This window comes from Neolamprologus multifasciatus, chromosome 9 (genome assembly GCF_963576455.1).
Source record: "Neolamprologus multifasciatus chromosome 9, fNeoMul1.2, whole genome shotgun sequence".
Taxonomy (NCBI): Eukaryota; Metazoa; Chordata; class Actinopteri; order Cichliformes; family Cichlidae; genus Neolamprologus; species Neolamprologus multifasciatus.
In genome coordinates, this window is record NC_140447.1 from 13,025,639 (window position 1) to 13,044,096 (window position 18,458).

The following is an 18,458-nucleotide window of genomic DNA, read 5'->3' on the forward strand; positions in this document are numbered from 1 at the left end:
ATGCAGAGAGGTCTGTTAACACATAGTGAGTGAGAAAGGTGACTAAACTCAGTCTTAAAGGCAGCCAAGACAATAGATAGTCAATAATTGTAAAGCTTTGATATGCTAAGTAGCACAATTCTTGTGCACCACAGATGACAGAGTTCTGTTTGGTATTATTTTCTTCTAAGACTCACACCTGAAACATATCTTTACTTAAAAAAATCCCTTAAGACGTGTAGATTCTTACTCAAACCTATTCTCCATAGTTTCATATGTGCCTGGGCCACTCCAGCACTAAATGCATGCCTTGGCTGTCTTCACCCATCTGTCAGCAACACTTAACAGTAATCAGTAAAGACTAATGTGCGAAAATCACTTTACTGATTTCTGTTGGACACACAGGGTAGAGCTGTTGGCTGCTGTTCTCTGTTTGTTAATGGGGCTTGACTGTCTGCAAATGGGCTGGACTCACTGCCTCATACCCTCGCTATGGATGAATGCTGCTGCCTGGCCCTGAATTCGCGCACTGTTGACTTCGGCCACTGCGTGAGTGGGGCGGGGGGCGGGGGGGGGGGGGGGGGGGGAATCTGATATTACATGTTAGTTTTGTTACTGCGACACATTAATGCCGCTTCAAGGCTGTTGTTCCAACTGAGCAGTGGTGTTTTTGTGATGTCATAGGATTGCTGTTTGGTGCAGACGACTGGAAAAATACTAAAGTGAGAAGTGCTCACAGCAGGGTCCAAGTGTTCGTGAGCCTGTGGTGAATGAACGGTCAAAACACAGGGCTTTTAAGAGTGGGCTTCTTGTCCCTTGTCAAACCAAAAGCAAATGTCGAGTTCTTATTTTCAGACTTTGTGGACTTATTGTTATTTTTTGAATTTTTATTATTTGTTTGGTTTCAACCACAGGTTTGGTCAGGTTTTTGGAAAAGGTCGAGGTTTGGGTTAAAATAGACCCTTTCACAGCTTTGACCATGTGTTAGAAAAGCCTTCTGGCAGAAAGCCCCAAAGGCAGTTTCGTCCAAGTGCGGTCTCTCTCCCCAAGTGGGAAAGCCATTGATGTCACAACAGCATAATTGGCCAGATTCAATTAAATTAAAATACCTTTTATCATAATATTTTTAATGCATCTATCGATCTGTGTATATCTCAGTGCCTATGCACAAATAATTATCTTGCCTGGATGTGTGTGAGCCATTTTTAAAGGTCTAGGTGTTGTGCTTACATGCATTGGATATAAACTGGCGCTCTTGCCAGTGGCCCTTGGCTGGTCCTGTGGCGCTCAGCGTGTCGGCTTTGATGCAGGGTCAGAGGGGAAGATCAGAACACAGGATGAGTCTCCAAAGACATATACACATGCCCTTGCTCAAAGCTGATGATGTCTCCCGGCGGACCCCTTCATCCATACTTCAACCCCAAGAGCTGCGCTGCCAGCTGCCTGACTACAAAGAGCTAAACTACTCAGCTGAATGCAAAAACAGCTCCTGGTGGCAGCCAAGCATAATGGTAACACCTCAGGCCACTCATGCTGCTTCAGTGTGTGTAAATGTCCTGAAAGCTGCCAGTATTCTTCTGCTGTACCAAAGTCAACAGATGTCTCAATGTTTTATCTTTCCACACTGCACCGGTGCCAAAGGTTAAAGAGTTTGAGGCATAAAATCTGGCTTCAGCCTCTTCAAAAAGACTGGTGTTTACAGCATAAAGATTTCCACTTAATGAGATGTTTTCTTTCTGAATGAAATAGTGGCAATCGCCGAAGAGAAACGTTTCCCGAAAAAAAGTCAATCTGACAGGCCAAAGCTTTAATTAGATGAGAGCTGGGAGAAATTAATGATAAATAGAAGGCATGGACATATCTGATGTGTCCTCAGAAACCATCAAGTCTGAGAGAAAAACCAGACAGATTATGGGCTGTAATTACATAAACACAGATGGATTCTTCTCATGCCTTGCACATCCAGATCATTTTTTATTGGTTTAGCCATCCGCAGTCTTTAACAATGTTGACAGGTTCTTGGTCTGCAAAAATTTAAAGGGTCATTTTGAAGGGTGTTTGTGAAAATGTCCACACTTTTTAATCCTCCTTATTCACTCTATCTGTACTTCAGTCTCTATTTCACTCAGATACTTTGTAGCTAATAAAAAAAAGTGGATTAAAAAAGCTTTTTTTGTTTATTTTTACGAGGATTTACTCTAGTTTTGTCATGTTTTACAGACCCTTCTGGATGTTTGTGCCCAGCTTAGTTTAACAAGGTTTAACAAGGGGGTTCTCTTCCATGAGAGGAAAAAGTCAAGCATTGTCTTGTACCTGCAACAGGACTACCAAATGAAAGCATTGGTTATTTCCTGATGGGATGAAGACTCAAAGTAATTGTTTTTTTTTTTTTACACATGTGCATTATGGAACAGGCTTTTCATGAAAAGTTAAATATATAGATGGATGCAAGCAGTAGAAAAGAAACACTTAAAGGTCTGCTATAAGCAGCTGATCTTAGCTAAACTGGGAAATGAAGGAAAATTGGACGTGTTATTAGTCTGTGTAAGGCCCTGTGTGGCTGCTGCTCAGAAAAAAATTAAGCAGTCTTGCATGAATGGAGCTGTGACAGAAAACATCATAGGACTGAGGTAAAATCGCTCGCACAAAGGGTCTCAAATGTTTGAAACTGTGAGGATAAGAAATAAAAATGTTTAAATTGGCACAACGAACCAAATTTCTCTGCCTGTCATCAACATGGTAAAAAAATCAGTGAGAGACTTAATAAAAGATCCCTAAAGACTAGATTATCTGGGTCACAGGTGCTCTGCTCTCAGTAATATTGTAGGACGGGTTATAGCATGCAAGGCTACAACATGGAAAAACTGACGATGCAGTTTTGATTCAGGATGTCTTCCTTAAATATTGTGAATAAGAACTCCTTACGTGCTCGATAACTTTGAGGATAATAGCAGAGTAGAGAGAGAAGGTGGTGGCTGTCTTGCTCGGTGGTTGGAGGACGTGTAGAAGGATGTTGGAGGGATGTGATAGAGGCGGCCATCAACCAGTTGTCCTTCAGAGGGATTTGCTACGTGGCATTTAGAGTGTGACCGCTGACCACAAACTGGACAGTCCCTATTTTTGTTTCCTTATGTTGAAGAACAGTGCAGTTCTTCAGTCAGTGTTTATACTGTAAATTAGGCATGTATCGTTATCGCAGACAAATATCGGTTTTGCATCTGCCGATATTGATCCTTTTTGACCGATATGTCATATAAGATGGTAATTACCCGTCGATGCTGGCTGATATTTATCTGATGTGTCACATCCAATTTGCCCGAGGTAAATGTTCAAAAAATTAGCTGAAGGGCTAAAAAACAGATCCGTGGTTTAACAGTTGGTGCGTCCATGTTATGAGTCCCATTTCTTTTAATTCTTAGTTTGCCGTCGTCCCTCTGCTCATGCAGTAGATTTCCTTCTCCTTGTTTATACTTTCTTCTCCTGCTGCTCTCCCTCACGCCTTCAAATGTGGTGTAACTCCGCAAACGATCACTTTCTTGGCAGATGAATGTTTTTGGGTTTTTTTTTTAAATCTTTGTGATCATCAGTCATTGTCAGATTCAGATTTTCTCGTCATTTATTCGCCTGTTTGTCCACTCGTGCACCCCGGCTGTCTCCCTGCACGATCAGCATCTGGCTCAAACGTTCTCTTGCTAGAATTTCTTTCGGCACCTTTTCCTCTTTTACAACCTTTGCTTCTTAAAGGGATGCACGCCTTGGTTTATAAAAAGTCGGTCTGTCGGGATAAGGAGTCAGTCTCTCATGAACGGCAGACTTCTTTGGTCTGTTTTTTCAAGGGATGAACTTTTGCTTTCCAAATTTGACTTGGAAGCCTGATTCAACAGCTGTTAATCTGAGTTTTTATGCAATTTGGAGCAAAATTATGTAATGAACGGTATCTTATGTAAGAAAGCATTTCTGATGTAACTTGATTTATTAGCCATTTCAGACAAGTCATACTCACAAAGCCATTGCATAACAATTTATTATATATATGCTAATAATAGTTTTCAAGTGTAGACTGTGTTTATGGACCACACGACTGCGTGTGGAAGTAAGAGATCCCCAGAATTGTGAAGTTGTGGTGCTGTGTGTGTTTATGTGTGTGGGTTGCTGTAATACATACAGCAGTTGGAGCTGGAGAGCAGCGCCAGATGTTGCGCAGGTGGAAATGAGAGAACAGCTCCCGCCAGAGTGTCCAAGTGAATCTGCAAATCGTCCAACTCACTCTCCTTCTGTCACTGTCTCTCTCGCTTCTTTTCTCATATCACCTCGGACCGTCTCTTTCCTCTTCCCTGTCTTATCTTTGTCCCTTTGGTCTCTGCGTATTCCTCTCTCCTACAGCCGAGTCTATCTTTCCCCATCCTCACATAATCTTATCAACGTATCGCTCCATGTCATCGTGTCATTTTAGATCACTTTTTTTGTTCACCGTATCCAATTTAATGTGTTGTTCACAAACGTTTCTTCCTTAAAATGATCCTAAATCCACTCGCCTCTCTTTTATAGTCTCTTCCTGTTTCTTTTCCTTGTTTTCTCAGTTTCTCGGCCTTCTTTCGTTTCCTCCCAAACATTAATTGTTTCAGTCTTTTTCTGCCTAGCAGTCATCATTTGTTCCTCTCTTCTCCCCTTGCTCACTCTTACTGCTCTTTTTGCCCTTCTTGTAACAGATGAAATTCCCTGCAGTGTTTTGGTGAATCATCGGCGAAATTCCCCGGGATTGTCGGGCTTTCTGGTTAACCTTAATTTCCTCTGTGTAAGAATGAAAGAGAAACTTTATGTCACTTTATTTTTGTGTTGATTTTCTCAAGAACTGGTGATAAGCGATGGAATGAAAACACAGCGAGGTCACACACCCATGCCTCACTATGAATATTGTAATTATAACTCTTTTCCCATCTTTAGAACCGCTTCGAATAAATTCCTCTGTGAATCACGCAAATCCAAATCCCTTTTCCTTTCTGTGTGTTCCTGTCTCAAAGCCTCGTCATGGTGGATTAGCGCAAAGGTTATGCTGCTTGTGTGAAGGCTTCCCTTTGATTTTAGATGCGAAAGCTCAGTGGATTTCAATCGAATTTCAAGCTGAGAAGGTGGAGAAGCAGCTGGAATGCTACTTAGCTGCTAACACTGTGGCTCCCAGGCTGCTTTGCAAAGGGCTGTGCTGAGACGTGGGGCTGAGTCTGTCTCCATATTTCATGCCTTTAATTGCTTGTCTTCATAAAGACGCTGTTTAAAGCGAGTCCCCTCTCTGAAATTATCAATATGATTGATTTGAGCAGGCTCATTATGAGGCTGAGCGAGCTGAGGAGCGCCTCGAGATTCTGTTTGGAAGTGATGAAAATAAATGTGAAAACTGTGAATTTCATCAGAGCCTTCTGAAAATGGTGCATAAGGGTTTTTTTCCACCTTAGCAAAAACAGTTTTTTTCTTTGCCTGGAATGATCGAGACTTCTCCTGTGTGATCGTAGTAAATTTTGTTGGAGTTTCCAGGAAACACAAAGAAGTTTACAGTTGAACTCCAGGAAACTGCTTAGTATTGCCATAGACTGTATGTAAAAGATGGAAGTAGCCATCTGAAAGGTAGCTGTGCTGGATTCCAAGTGAAGGTGATTTTTTATAAGTAAGGTTATGAGAAAATGACTCTACTGCTAACTTCATTTATTACCTCAGTCAAACACCTGGAGAGTGCGAGCTCTGTTTGGATCTGTGGAGAATTATGTTCAGTTTCTAAGAGATTGTCCCAGTTAGCTTGTGATTGACAGTTAGCTGAGATAGAAGAATGTAGTTTTCCAGTCAGGTTCACCACATCTTTACAAAACACCACGATGGCTGGATTGGCTGGAATTCCAAAGGCCTATGTCCATCTATTCTATACAGTCTATGGCTAACAGTCTTAGTGCTTCCCTAAAGCTGCTTGTTGGAGCACCATGGCTATGCTAATGAAATGATTTTGTGTCTCTGTGTGTGAAAGAAGGCAGCAGCCTGGTGGAAAAACTGTTAAGCGCAAATAAAGATCTGGGAAATTTCTCGCAACTGCCCATAGTTAGCAGCAAACCTGCGTTAACATGGGCACAAAGCAGTCTTTGCTGCTGTTGCCTGAATAATTTAAATGTCAGCTGATTTAACCAGTAGCCTTAAGCTGTCTTTTTACATGTTATAAATAAATACCAAATATGCAAATGTAGGTTCACTTTTATGATTACACCTTTAAGGGCTGCAGTTCAGCCGTCCATGAGATAATTTGGCTTTGAGTGCAGTTAGACTAGGGCTGTCTTCCACATGCTTTTAATCCTTTGTTTGAGCTCCTGCTGTTTTATTTTATACATTTACCATTTATTTCAGGAAATATAATAAACGGTCACCACATTAAACTCCTCCTGACCTTCTCACCAACCTACAGTCTATCAGAGAGCTTTCAAGTAAAAAACAGTTAAACGGGGAATATCACATTTCAAGCGATTTGTATTCAAGCTCAGGGGTGTTGAAGCGAGCGTTGTAAAGTCATTTAGGGTGCATGACCTCTGTTTAAGGCGTCCACACACAGACACGAACGCTTTTCTGATCTATCCACCCTTGAACACAAGAGCAGACCTGTTATCACACATAACGTGTGTGTGTGTGTGTGTGTGTGTGTGTGTGTGGGCAGCTTCTGGAATAAGATGATGAAATGGTCACTGTCACATCTGATAAAAGTCGCAGTGACGCTGATGTGAATAACAGCTTGTTCTCCATAGGTGGTTTCCTTTGCTCCAGTGGAAAGTCTTTGAAGTACAGAGCGGCAGACCTCGCACAGACGTAAACTGAGATGCTTCGTTTTATTATAATCTTTTGATTTAAGTCACATCAGCTTGCTTTTTTTTTTTTTTTTTTTTTTGTGAAGCCAGAAAGATACGTCTTCCTTCTTGGCCCTCTTTTTGCTCACTCAAATTCAACATTCATGTAAAAGTTGAAAATGTCCAGAGATGAGGGGAGCTTTGACCTTGCAGGGTGTAGGTACAAGGTGGAGCTGGCACTTCTGGGAGAGGCTGATTAGTTCCAGTGTTCTCACATCAACACAGTTTCTCTTCTGCTATGACTCGAGGAAAATGTGTCATCGGTCCATTTCTGGGTGGGTCCCCACATCATAAAAATTACCAGAAGGTTTTAACAAGTCTGGCTCAGGTACAAAACTGTAACTTTCTTACCTAAGATTTGGACTGTAAAAGTATGCAAAATTAATCTTTGACTCTGTTTAAATAAAATATAACTGACTGATTCATGCTGTGACCAGTGACCACATATTTCAATAAGGGAGGCATACTTTGTCCTTTAGTCCCTCCCATGTCATCTTTGGTCGGTTATCCTGCTGTCACTGTGTAGTTTGGCATATTAACTCGGTAGCTGGTGATCATAAAGAAATATTTAGATCCACGTCTTCAAGACCAAACAAAATAAATCAGAATCAGGTTTATGAGAAAGTCCTTGGAAAATGTTGTCCTCTGTAACAGCGGTCCCCCAACCCCCGGGCTACGGACCGGTCCGCGAGAGTTGAGGCTCGGGTGTGAAATTTATGGTTTTCATGGTTTTTATCATTTTTATTATTAACTCAGTTTCCGTGGGTCTTTTCCCGTGTGTTATGAATAAATCTTCCTTTTTTTGTACCGGTACTGGTTTTATTTGTTGTATTTATCTGCGACAGCTTAACCTCCTAAGACCCAAACTCTTTTATGACATGCATTTTAAATTTTTCTTTGCTATTTGGGTTGATTGGGACCTGATGAATGTAAAAACAAAGAATTGCCAGATTTATTTATTTTTTTTTACCTATTTTTTGTTTCTGAGACAAATGACATCCACATATGAGGACATTGGTTTTAAATTTTAATAGAACAGTGGCAATATAATGTCCCCGTAAGGGGATATCAGGCCCTTGTAGAGAAAAATTAAGTATTTTGGTCTAGAACACCCAAAATGTGATGTCCACATACGTGGACGCCAGGTCCTAGGAGGTTAAAGGTCGGTCCGTGAAAATATTGTCAAACATATACCGGTCTGTGGTGCAAAAAAGGTTGGGGACTGCTGGTCTTTAAGGAGTCCCTGAAGCCAAAACCTGGAAAAAGCCCTGGTTTAAAGGGCAAACGTTTGATCAGATTAAATTAAAGTCTTTGGGAAACATGTTTCTATGTTATAATTAATAAAATGAACTTTTATTCAGCACTCCAATAAATATTTATGCCTTAAATGCTGACTTTAAGTAATTTTCCATGTTATTTTATTGAATTTTAAAATGTTACATTGAATGTAATCTAGTCAAATGTAATTTACTTAATTGTTAAATACTTAGTTTATACCAAGCGTATTATCCTTTACCTTTGATTTGATATATTTCAGTAACATTTCCTCATAGAGGTGTTAGTCAGTGTGTGCTGATTTCTGTGTTGCTCCTTTGGTGTTCCCCCTGTTTTGTACAGTCTCAATAACTAAGTTTAATTGCCCAAAGTATAAGTTAAACTTTGGTACTTTAGCTTTGGTATGATCCAGTTAAAAAGACAGTTTTCACAGGATTTGATGCAGTCCTTGTTCCACAGGAATTAAAAGAGTAAGTAGCAGCCAGGTGCTGCGAATCAATGCCCTCAAATCACTGATCATCAAGTGTGAGAACCTGCATAAAAGCTTTTGCGGTTTTTGCAGTTTGCTGGTTTTGAGCGTCAGGTTTGTGTTTGTAAACTTCTGATTTGTCTGAACAATGAACAAATCATTTGTCCTTCCAAAGAGTCTTTCAAGCAGGCAGTGACAAAAGTGCACATCCTGAAATTTTGCAGGAATGAAGCTATTTACATCACACGCCCACACACAACTGAATACAGCCATTGCTCAGCAAAAAGCCATAATTACTCTTTTTATCTCCCCTCTCATCCTCATTGTCATGTTTATACATTTTCTGCCTTCAGCTGCACATAAATGTATAAATGAGAGCATAAAGGCTCATTGCAGCCCCCTCCATGTTTACTGTATTCCAACAGCGGGTTAGATGTGGTGGCTGTGTTTCTCTGGAGGCGTTTGCTGCACATGTGGGTCAGTTTGGGAGCGAGACCAGTTCAAACTGGAGCGTGAGACTGGCCACGGATCAAGGCAGAGGATGGATCTAAGTTGTGTGAAAACGTGGCCTGTGTTCGATCTCACAGTGGGTGAAAAACTGAGGTGGTAGTATACGTCTGACTGTGGTACCAAGTTGGTCTGCGCTCAGTCGGTGGGGGTGAAAAGTCTGCTGAACCTCGCTGCACTGAGCGGTAAGTGCAGATGATGATAGAGCGTGTGTGTGAGCATGCCTGTGGGGTGTACGAGAGTCTATTTAAAGTGTGATGGGGTAAGAATAGCGCGTTGATGAGTATAACGTCTACTGTTAGTGTTGGCCTGGGCATTTCTATACACAGCCTTCTAATTGTCCTCTTTATTCCTGTCCCCATCTTACTCCCCGTGTCTGTCGACTCTCTGGGTCCTTCGCTGTGGGAGACAAACCTCCAGCAGAGACGGAAACGATTCCCCGGAGAGCACCTTATCATTATGGTGCATATTGCACTTAAAACATAGGAGAGAGAGAATTTTGTTGGTTTTCGTCATTTCACGCTGTCAGAAGTGGTCGCAGAGTGACTCTAAGTTTGCTGCTTTTGGCCTTTTGCTGTGAACTGATGATAACAGGGATTTATTTATAGCAAGTGGAAGCCAAGAAACGTATTAGAGTTTATGTATAAATCACATGTTTGACATACTTTAAAGGCGTGTCTGAAAAGGATATCCGCTCATCATTCACTACTGTGTATTTACGATGAAACCCTGTTTGCGGATCTGTAATTTGATCCTATTTGTGGAAAATGGATCATAAGCTTGAATCAAGCTGCTGAAAAGAGAGCATATGGGCCAAAAGACATGATTACCATTTGATCCGTAGAAGCACAAATCAACCTGCTATTTTTTCTGATGAACATTAGCTTCATTTAGCTTTACGTTAATAGCTTTTTTTCCTCACCCTGGTTTATATCTCGCCTTGTGTGAGCTATGGTCCTAAAAGCATGCGTATGTGTTTCTAACCCACAGTGGAGTACGACAGGGAGCTCTCACCGCACAGGCGTCACCATAAGGAGTTCAAGTTCAACCTCTCGCAGATCCCAGAGGGCGAGGCCATCACCGCCGCTGAGTTTCGCCTCTACAAGGAGTGCGTGAGTCGTGCTTTCCGCAATGACACCTTCCTGCTCAAAGTCTACCAGGTGGTCAAGGAGCACCCTGACAGGTAGCATATAAACTTTTACAGAGTTTCAAACGTCTATGCTGAAGTCCGATTCGCTGTTAGATTTTCTCTTGATTGTCTCATCTGTGTTTGTGCAAAACTATAAAAGTATTTTTATACTAACTTGGGAAAAACAAAAAGAAGTAATAAGTTTTGTGGTTTTACACGTCTCACTAAAGTCGAATGGTTTCCAGTAAAACACCAGTAAAGCACTGATCATCTTTTTAGATAAACAATAAATCTCAGAATTGTCTGCACCACACTAAATCTTAAATATGGGAGTTTTGGTTTTCTTGCATACTCTTTTATTCACATTTCTTAAAATGTACTTGAATAAATAATAATCATTTACTGGTTTTCAGTTGTATGAATTTTTTTTATCCGTGCTAAATGTGCACGATCTTGGCTTGAGCACTTTACATCCGTCTCACTTACAGTGAGATCACAGCAGAGCAGATATCTGTAACTTATGTATGGGTTTGATTTGGGGGTCATAAAATTACTCACCTCCACCTCTCTGGCTGAAGCTGAGAATATTTGATTATTACCAAAGCTTTTGAGCACAAATAGTAGTTGTATTTATGAAAAATACCGAAGATAACACAGTGTGACAGATATAAGGTCATTTCCAAAGAGCCATTAGCTAAAAACTTGGCATATCTCAGCATGGTGTGCAGTGTGTCCTTAGAAACATTTGTGGAAATCTACAGCAGATGAACAGTATCTGAACCTCATGTCCTTGAGAAACGGGGAAAAAAATCCAGAAAAGACATGATACAGGATCTGAAGCCTTATCAGAAATAGTCTCAGTTGTTAAGAAGCTATTCTTAAGGAAGGGAAACAGAAAGAAAATGGTGTTGTATGCCAAAGTACGCAAGGACTGGACTGAAAATCAGTGACAACATGTCTGATGAAGTGAAGAAGCCAAATTATCAGTATGTGAGGAAGCCCTGGAGAGAGGTACAAAAGTGAGTGTCTACAACCGTCTGAAAAACAGGGTGGAGGCTGTGTCATGGTTTGGAGCTGCAACTTAGCCAGTGGTGTTGGAGATCTTGTCAAATTACGAACGCAGAAAAATACCAACAGATTTTAATCCACCACGCAATGCTATTGGAAAGCCTCTAACATCTTGGCAGAGAACAGAACAAAAGACAGCCAACATCCAAAGAAGAGTTTGAATGTCCTTGAAGATGCCTGGAGAACCATTCCTGAAGACTACTTAAAGCAATGACGAGGAAGCTGCCTTGGAGAATTCAGGCTGTTGAAGAATAAAGAAGTTCATACCAAATTCTTACTTTCAAGATCGAATTGTACAAACTCTTTTGTTGTACAAGCTAACTGGATACTGTATTTCCATGTCTGTTTGCATGTTTCACTAACTCGATGCACAGCAAAATATAAAGAAATGAGGTTCAGCTCAAGGCTTTTGCGCAACACTGTATTGGGACTGAGCTACTAAATTTTCCTTTAATTATTTGGGTTTCAGCAGCTCTTAGCTGTGAAACACGTGCACGTCGATGGCCCTGCAGGTAGGTTCCTGTAGGCTCCAAAAGCATTCACATTCACATTTTCTGGATATCGAGGTGTAAAAAAGTCTTTCCTTCTCCCGGTGTGTTGCACATACTTTTGGCAGCTGCTGTGTTTATCGTGTAAAATCAAGCATTACAGAAATAGCACAACTTCAATATCCTCACCAGAAAAAGCACGGCTAATGCATACTAAACATTTACTGTGCATTAAGACTGCAGGGCTTGATAAACAGAGTTTCTGAATGACATTTGTGTTTTATCAAGCCCGCCCGCCGTCGACCAGCACAAACATGGAGAGAATGTCTGATATCTGTTTTTAGCCTTACATAGCTCGATATATTTAGTCTATCAGTGAATACACGCCGAAGGAACTCTTTCCTTAAAAAGCCATTGATGAATGACAAACTGTTACACTTGATTAATTCTTTTGTTTTAATAAAACCAATTCAGTGTGTCAGAGGATTCACACACAGTACATGTATTTTCTCCTTTGTCCCTACAGCGGCTGGTTTCTGCTCTCGCTTTCTTTCCCGTAAAAACATTTTTGTTTCTGGAGATATTTTCAGGTTATAGAGATAAAATATGTCCATTTATATGCCTTTAAGAAAAGGCCTGCTTGTTATCAGATGGAGAAATAAACTGCGTGTATAAATAACGCCTTGTAACTGCAGTTTTACATTATTCGATCTCTTCAGTGCAGATATCATCTGAGGTATTGTCACGTACATGAGAAAAAACTTTACTGTTTTTTCCCCGTTTTGCAAAACCATCCCTTCATAATCAGCGGGAAGCCCGTTAACTTTCTCGTGCTCCTCCTTCCCATAAAACCTGACTCGTGCTCTGACTCCGAGCTGTAATGATAGAGCGCTTAATTAGCCTGACACCCGGCTGAGGAATGTGACAGGTTACAATGCAAAAAAAAAAAAGGTGGCCGGCCTGACTTTGTGTTGAGAAAAGACAAAGACTGTCCTGTACCCGCTCAGGAGAGTTAGTTCTTACAATCTCTGTCTTTTCCTCCAGATGTCTGACTCGTGTATTGTTTTTAAGGTCTTACAAATATGCCATTGCACCAGTTTCAAAGACAAAAGCATGTGAAATAACCAGGCCAGCTGCGAGTCACACTTTCCTACCTTGGATAACAATTTTAACAAGTCACTGACAAGACTCGTAAAGGGGATTTATGGTACAAAGAAACACGACTTTGACTCTTGACCTTATTATTCCAGTTCATTTAAAGCAGCCAGTCAATAACACATTCGTACAGTAGACCGTCACCCTGCAGGTGTCTCTCTCACCGACTCCCCTGCTGTTCTCTGTCACGCGAGCGTTACGTGACAATGATGCAGAAACACAAGTGCACCTGGGACAAATGTGCAAACTCAGCAGTAGGGTGGAGTACCATATGCGTGTAGGAAAACAGGGTGTAGGTGCTCATACGGAAGCCGTCAGAAACACTCATTAATGAGCAATAAAGAGAGGCTGCTGAAGCATGACTGCAGGGACATTCTCTGAACACCTGGATGATTGCGAGGCTTTGATGTGTCTCGTGGAGGAGTGTCTGACAGGACCGCCGCAGTGTTATTACTGCTGTAATGGGACGGTGGGAGGACAGAGGCCTCTTATCATTCACACTCTGTCTTTTCCTTACATCTCCTCTGCTGTCACTATTTTTACCTCCCTCCTCTTTTGACACATTTGAAGCCTGATTCGATGAACTCACTTTTGTTTTTTTTGTAAATGATATTAACATGCATGTAGCCTGATATCATACTTTTAATTCCTTCCTGTTTGTAGTCCCTCAGAGATATAGACTTTAAGGTCAGATCTACGCTAGAGTAGAATACAGTATCCCAGCATTTTTTGTTAAGTGCCACTATCTGTCTTCCTGTCATTTTGTTATGATACTCTTACCTCGATAGAAACCAAGAGCTTCTGCGTCTTTGGTTTCTTAAAGCAGTAGATCTGCCCTTTCTAGTGTTGCGTGATCTCAGTGATGCTCTTTGCTGCCCCTGTGTTTTATACATAAGACTGAATGCAGTAAACCAAACGTATATAAATTGTCATTTCTGTTGAGGACATCAAAGAGGGAGAGCCACACAGCAGCCAGTTTTACTGAGTCAGAATTTATTAATCATGAATCGAAAAGGCAAAAATGTAAAGCTGCATGGACCCAAAATGATCTGCTGCCCGTGAAAAGCAGCACAGCGGACTCCTTAAGCGTAATTTAGACTTCTGCGGGAAATCTATGTCGTGACTTACGACGTAACTGGAAACTCCACATTATAACTTTCCACGTTCAGTCGTTGTGGGCTGCGTCAAACAGATGTGTAGTTACATTTCTTGGGGGTGGACATCAAGTTACCTGGAAGCTTAGTTCAGGCATTAGGTCCATCATAGCACTTTTAGCAGTGCAATATAATATCTAATAGCAGCTTGTATTTAATTGACTTAATACAGATGAGGACAAAATTATTTGTGTAGTTTGTTTATATTTGAACAATGACAGAATTATTTCAGCAATAGCATAAATTACCAGGCTCAGTATCATTGCCCCCCTGAAAACTGGTGTTCTTGTTGACTTTTATAAAGGACAAACATGTGCTATGCAATGATGTGCTTTAACTTTGTAATGGTCAAAGATTGGAAAACCACATTAAAACACTTCCAATTTACACACAGAATAAAAACTTCTGCAGCAGTTTGAGCTGAGAAAGCATCTTACCACCACAAACAAAAGATGTGAGTTTAGAATTAAGTTATCAAATGTGAAGAACTGGAATGAGAAAAATCATCAAGACACTCAGAGAGCCACACAGTGCAGAACAAGCCTGTCAGAGGTAGGAAGGGAAATATTTCAAAGACTCTGGGAAGAAAACTAGTGAGAATTATATCTAAAGAGCCCAGAATAACTGCCAAGACACGAGTGGAGAAAGATTATGCAAACTGGAAGCACGTTCTTTGGCCAGATGAGATGACTGCAACCATTTTTAATATCGTTCCAGTACATCCATGTACAAATGCCAGTATTGGCACAAGTATTACTAATGTTTCGTGTAATAAGTTTCTTCTTGTGTTTGTTTGCCATTATGTCACAGAGAGGCAGATCTGTTCCTGCTGGAGTCTCGCAGGCTGTGGGCAGCTGAGGAGGGCTGGCTGGAGTTTGACATCACTGCCACTAGTAACCTGTGGGTGATGAGTCCCGCACACAACCTGGGTCTGCAGATCAGTGTGGAGACCAGCAGCGGTGAGGGATTCAATTGCACATCTCTTTTGTAATACAAAGCCATAGTTGGAGCAGTTAAAATGCATCACTTTCTCTCAGCAAAGTAAAAGTCAGCAGTCATTGCTGGAAGTTTTTGATCTTCTGTGGTTCGTACTTACTGTGATCTTTTTTTTAAAACAGGACAGAGCGTCAGCTCCAAGGAGGCAGGGCTCGTCGGACGCGACGGTGCACTGGATAAGCAGCCTTTCATGGTGGCCTTCTTTAAAGTCAGTGAAGTGCACATCCGCACCATCCGCTCCGCTAGTGGGAGACGGCGCCAGCCGCATCGCAATCGATCCGCACAACCGCCAGAGGGATCTAGAGGGCCGGGCCCAGCAGGTCAGTCTACAAGAACGCTGAACCTTAACTGACCTCATTACGTGGTGAAGTCGTGAATGCAATCAGACTCAAAAGTAACAGAATAGCAAAAATGATCTACATCCACTGATGTCACCGACGTCCAGCCCATAGAGCGCAGCGGATGGGTAGCATGTGCTTGAAATCTGGTTTTACTATCCCTCTTTGAAATGCTTGATAGATTAGACCCGACGTTTGCCAGATCTCTTTAATCAGTGCCGATCAGATGAGAATTGTAGCCCATTTTTTTGTTTTCTTTGTATGGTTAAGGTATTGCAGTTTTTTCCTAATACATGTCTTCTGAGCAGGGAATATAGTTATTTGTTATATTTGTTATACACCGTTTCTGCTCTGAGGAGTGACTTAAATGCATGGTGGCAGGGAGAGAGTGCATGAGGAAGAACCTTGGGCTTAAACATTAAAGAACAGGCTATGTGAATGATGATAAGATGACTTTAAACTGACACACCTCTGGTGCATCTGTAAACTGTGTAGTAAGTCTTGCTAGAGATTTACAACATGGCACGATCTCACAGAATTGTGAGCTACTGAATATTCAGTGATTTAAGGCGCAGGCGGTGAATCCATCTTGACAGGTGACCTCATCCTCCGGACCTCCTCATTAGCCCTGCTTGCTTCTCTTCCTACTCAACAGATGATGTAATGTGAAGGTATGAGCCTGATGTTATGAGTCTCACAAGCTTTCCAAATTAAATCGACCCATAATCCGCAGCCTTCCACCTGCTGTGTGATTCTGGAGACAGACCTTTATAGTGCTTAAAGCTAAGCTGCTCCTGTGAGGCTTCATTGTGTGACTGCTGCAGTATGTAAAGGTAGTCCTCAGTCAGCTTGCTGTTGATACTGGTCTTATCCTCGCCAAGTTAGGCGCACAAACCTTTAGATGTACGTGAATCCAGTGCATCTGCTTTCTGCACTCGTTGTTGGACTTTAAATGATGAGCCATAGTAAGTGTGCTTCCAGGGGCTGCGAGTATCTAAGCACAGAGTGATGCCAACTAAAGCTAACGATCAGACCAAAGAGGTTAGAGGATGTGCCACAGTAACCCAAATCTTGGCCATAACTGGCTTATCTTTGGTCCTCTTGTCTAATCACAGCTCTTGTCTGCACTCACATAGAGCTGCAAATCCTCCCATCCTGACTGGCTACTTAGGTAGCGATTTACCTTTGCTTTGCTTTCTTTTGCTCCCTGCTTAATGGCTCTAACATCTGTACGGTACGCAGAAGCATTTCCAGGACAGGTTTGCTCTCATCGCTACTCCCTGCAAAACCCTCTGCTGAGATTTGTTGGCTCGATCTTCTGTTTGTTCAGAGCATCTGCCGCAACTTTCTCAGTAGGTTACGCGGCACTGCTGTTAACACCAGAGGTTGTATGTTAAATTCCTGCAGGGCTTTTTCTTAGTAATTGCATTAGATGAAAGCTTTGGCTGACACGACACAGAACAAAGACTCATCATTTGTTATGCTACGGGACAGTTAGATCTCACCACATGTTCAGTTTTGGCTCCAGACCTGTATCCTCCACCGCCCAGCTGTCACCTTTGGCTCGAGACGTCAGAAGACTTTAAGGCAGGATGTCGTAAAGACAAAGTTATTCTGGGGTACACAGCGTGGATTTCAAACCCCGCTCCCTTTCAGTATAAAGCTTTTTGTGTCCCCTTCTGCATCGGGAGGATGAAAAACTTTCCACGGAGCGAGTCTGCTGAAAAAAGTGCTCTAACAACGACAATCTGTTAAATATGCGTCCTGGAGGATTGGACTTTACATAACCCAAAACATCAAGACCTCTCCGCCTCGCCACTCGGGACGACTGGGAGTGTAAATATTTAGATCCTACACAGGAAGCAGGGAGGCCCCCCTTGCGACAGCCGTGTGTCCGTGGCCAGCAAGAGGACTGCAGGGATTGGATGGGATGGGAGGATCCGCGAGGAATTCAGGAGGGCATATGGTTTCAATACCGCATCACTCACTTCAGAAACGGGGAGGAGGCCGCGATGGATGGGGAGAGCATCCGTCTTGTGGAGCGCTCATGGGGAGAAACAAAATGTGGATGCTGTTCCCCAGTTTCTGTTTGGCCGGGAATTAACCCTCACGGATATTTTTCCAAAGAAGCGGGAGATCTAAGAGCGAGCGGCAGCAACGTGTTTGTTTCGAATGTGTGCAGTAGCGTCCACATAGAGGCTTTTTAAACTAATTCAGCCCGTGTGTTTTCTAAAAATAACCTCCCAAAGTGTAGCCCCTGATGTGTGAGGTCAACCTGATTCCACTGCCTCATGTTTTTAATCCCAAAGTAATCCCTGACATCATCAGACCCATTTTTAATTTAATACATTTTTGTCAATTTTGATTTGGTCTTCATGAATTAGCCTTGCTGCGCCTCGATTCGCCACAAATGACTCTCGTGCCTTGCTCGGTCTGCTAGGGCTATAAAGCAGCCTTTAAACCAGGACAACTTTATTTTCCCAGCTCTAATCCCTGTGAGGTTTTGGACCTTGTTATTTTCTCATTTGCACCATTTTAGCGAGCTGGGTTTAAATCGACATCTGATATTAAATATCTTCCAGATGACAAAAGAGGCCAGAATCGGCCAAAAAAATTTCTGCTGCAATAGTTTTGAGATTATGGTGTAATTCTAAGTGTAACAAATCATCTTTGTTTTCCACATTTTGCTCCTGAAAGCACACACACACACACACACACACACACACACAGCTTTAAGACCAGCCACTTTTATCCCAGTGTTTTTGTTTTTCCTGTTTTTCCTGTTTAGTGGGGTAAATCGTAAGTTTCGCCTTAGATTCTGAGGCGTGCGGGGAAGACCGGGAATATCTTTTACAACAGCCGTGATATTTCCACCCACTCTGGGTGTGTCTGATGTGTGCACAGTGGAAAACGCTGGCGTGTATGTTGCCAAAAGAACAATACAACACCTTTAAAGGTAATTTGGGGTTTTGTGGGCGAGGAAGGGCTGAGGAGGTAATGGGAGTCGGGCTGGGCCTTGGCTCTGGGG

The 18,458-nt window shown here is 42.0% G+C and overlaps 2 protein-coding genes across 2 annotated transcripts in view; both read left to right on the forward strand.

Annotated features, from left to right (window-relative positions):
* The window catches only part of LOC146511222 (uncharacterized), a 54,978-nt gene extending 44,779 nt beyond the window's left edge, over positions 1-10,199 (forward strand). Inside the window, exon 8 of the mRNA XM_085172191.1 lies at positions 10,093-10,199. The gene's annotated coding sequence lies outside the window, so the exon portion shown is untranslated. The remainder of the gene's footprint in view (positions 1-10,092) is intronic.
* bmp6 (bone morphogenetic protein 6) overlaps positions 1-18,458 on the forward strand; it is a 55,224-nt gene that overhangs the window by 22,007 nt on the left and 14,759 nt on the right. Inside the window, exons 2-4 of the mRNA XM_085172188.1 lie at positions 10,093-10,285; positions 14,907-15,055; positions 15,215-15,412. Of these exons, the coding sequence (XP_085028314.1) occupies positions 10,093-10,285; positions 14,907-15,055; positions 15,215-15,412 (540 nt within the window). The remainder of the gene's footprint in view (positions 1-10,092; positions 10,286-14,906; positions 15,056-15,214; positions 15,413-18,458) is intronic.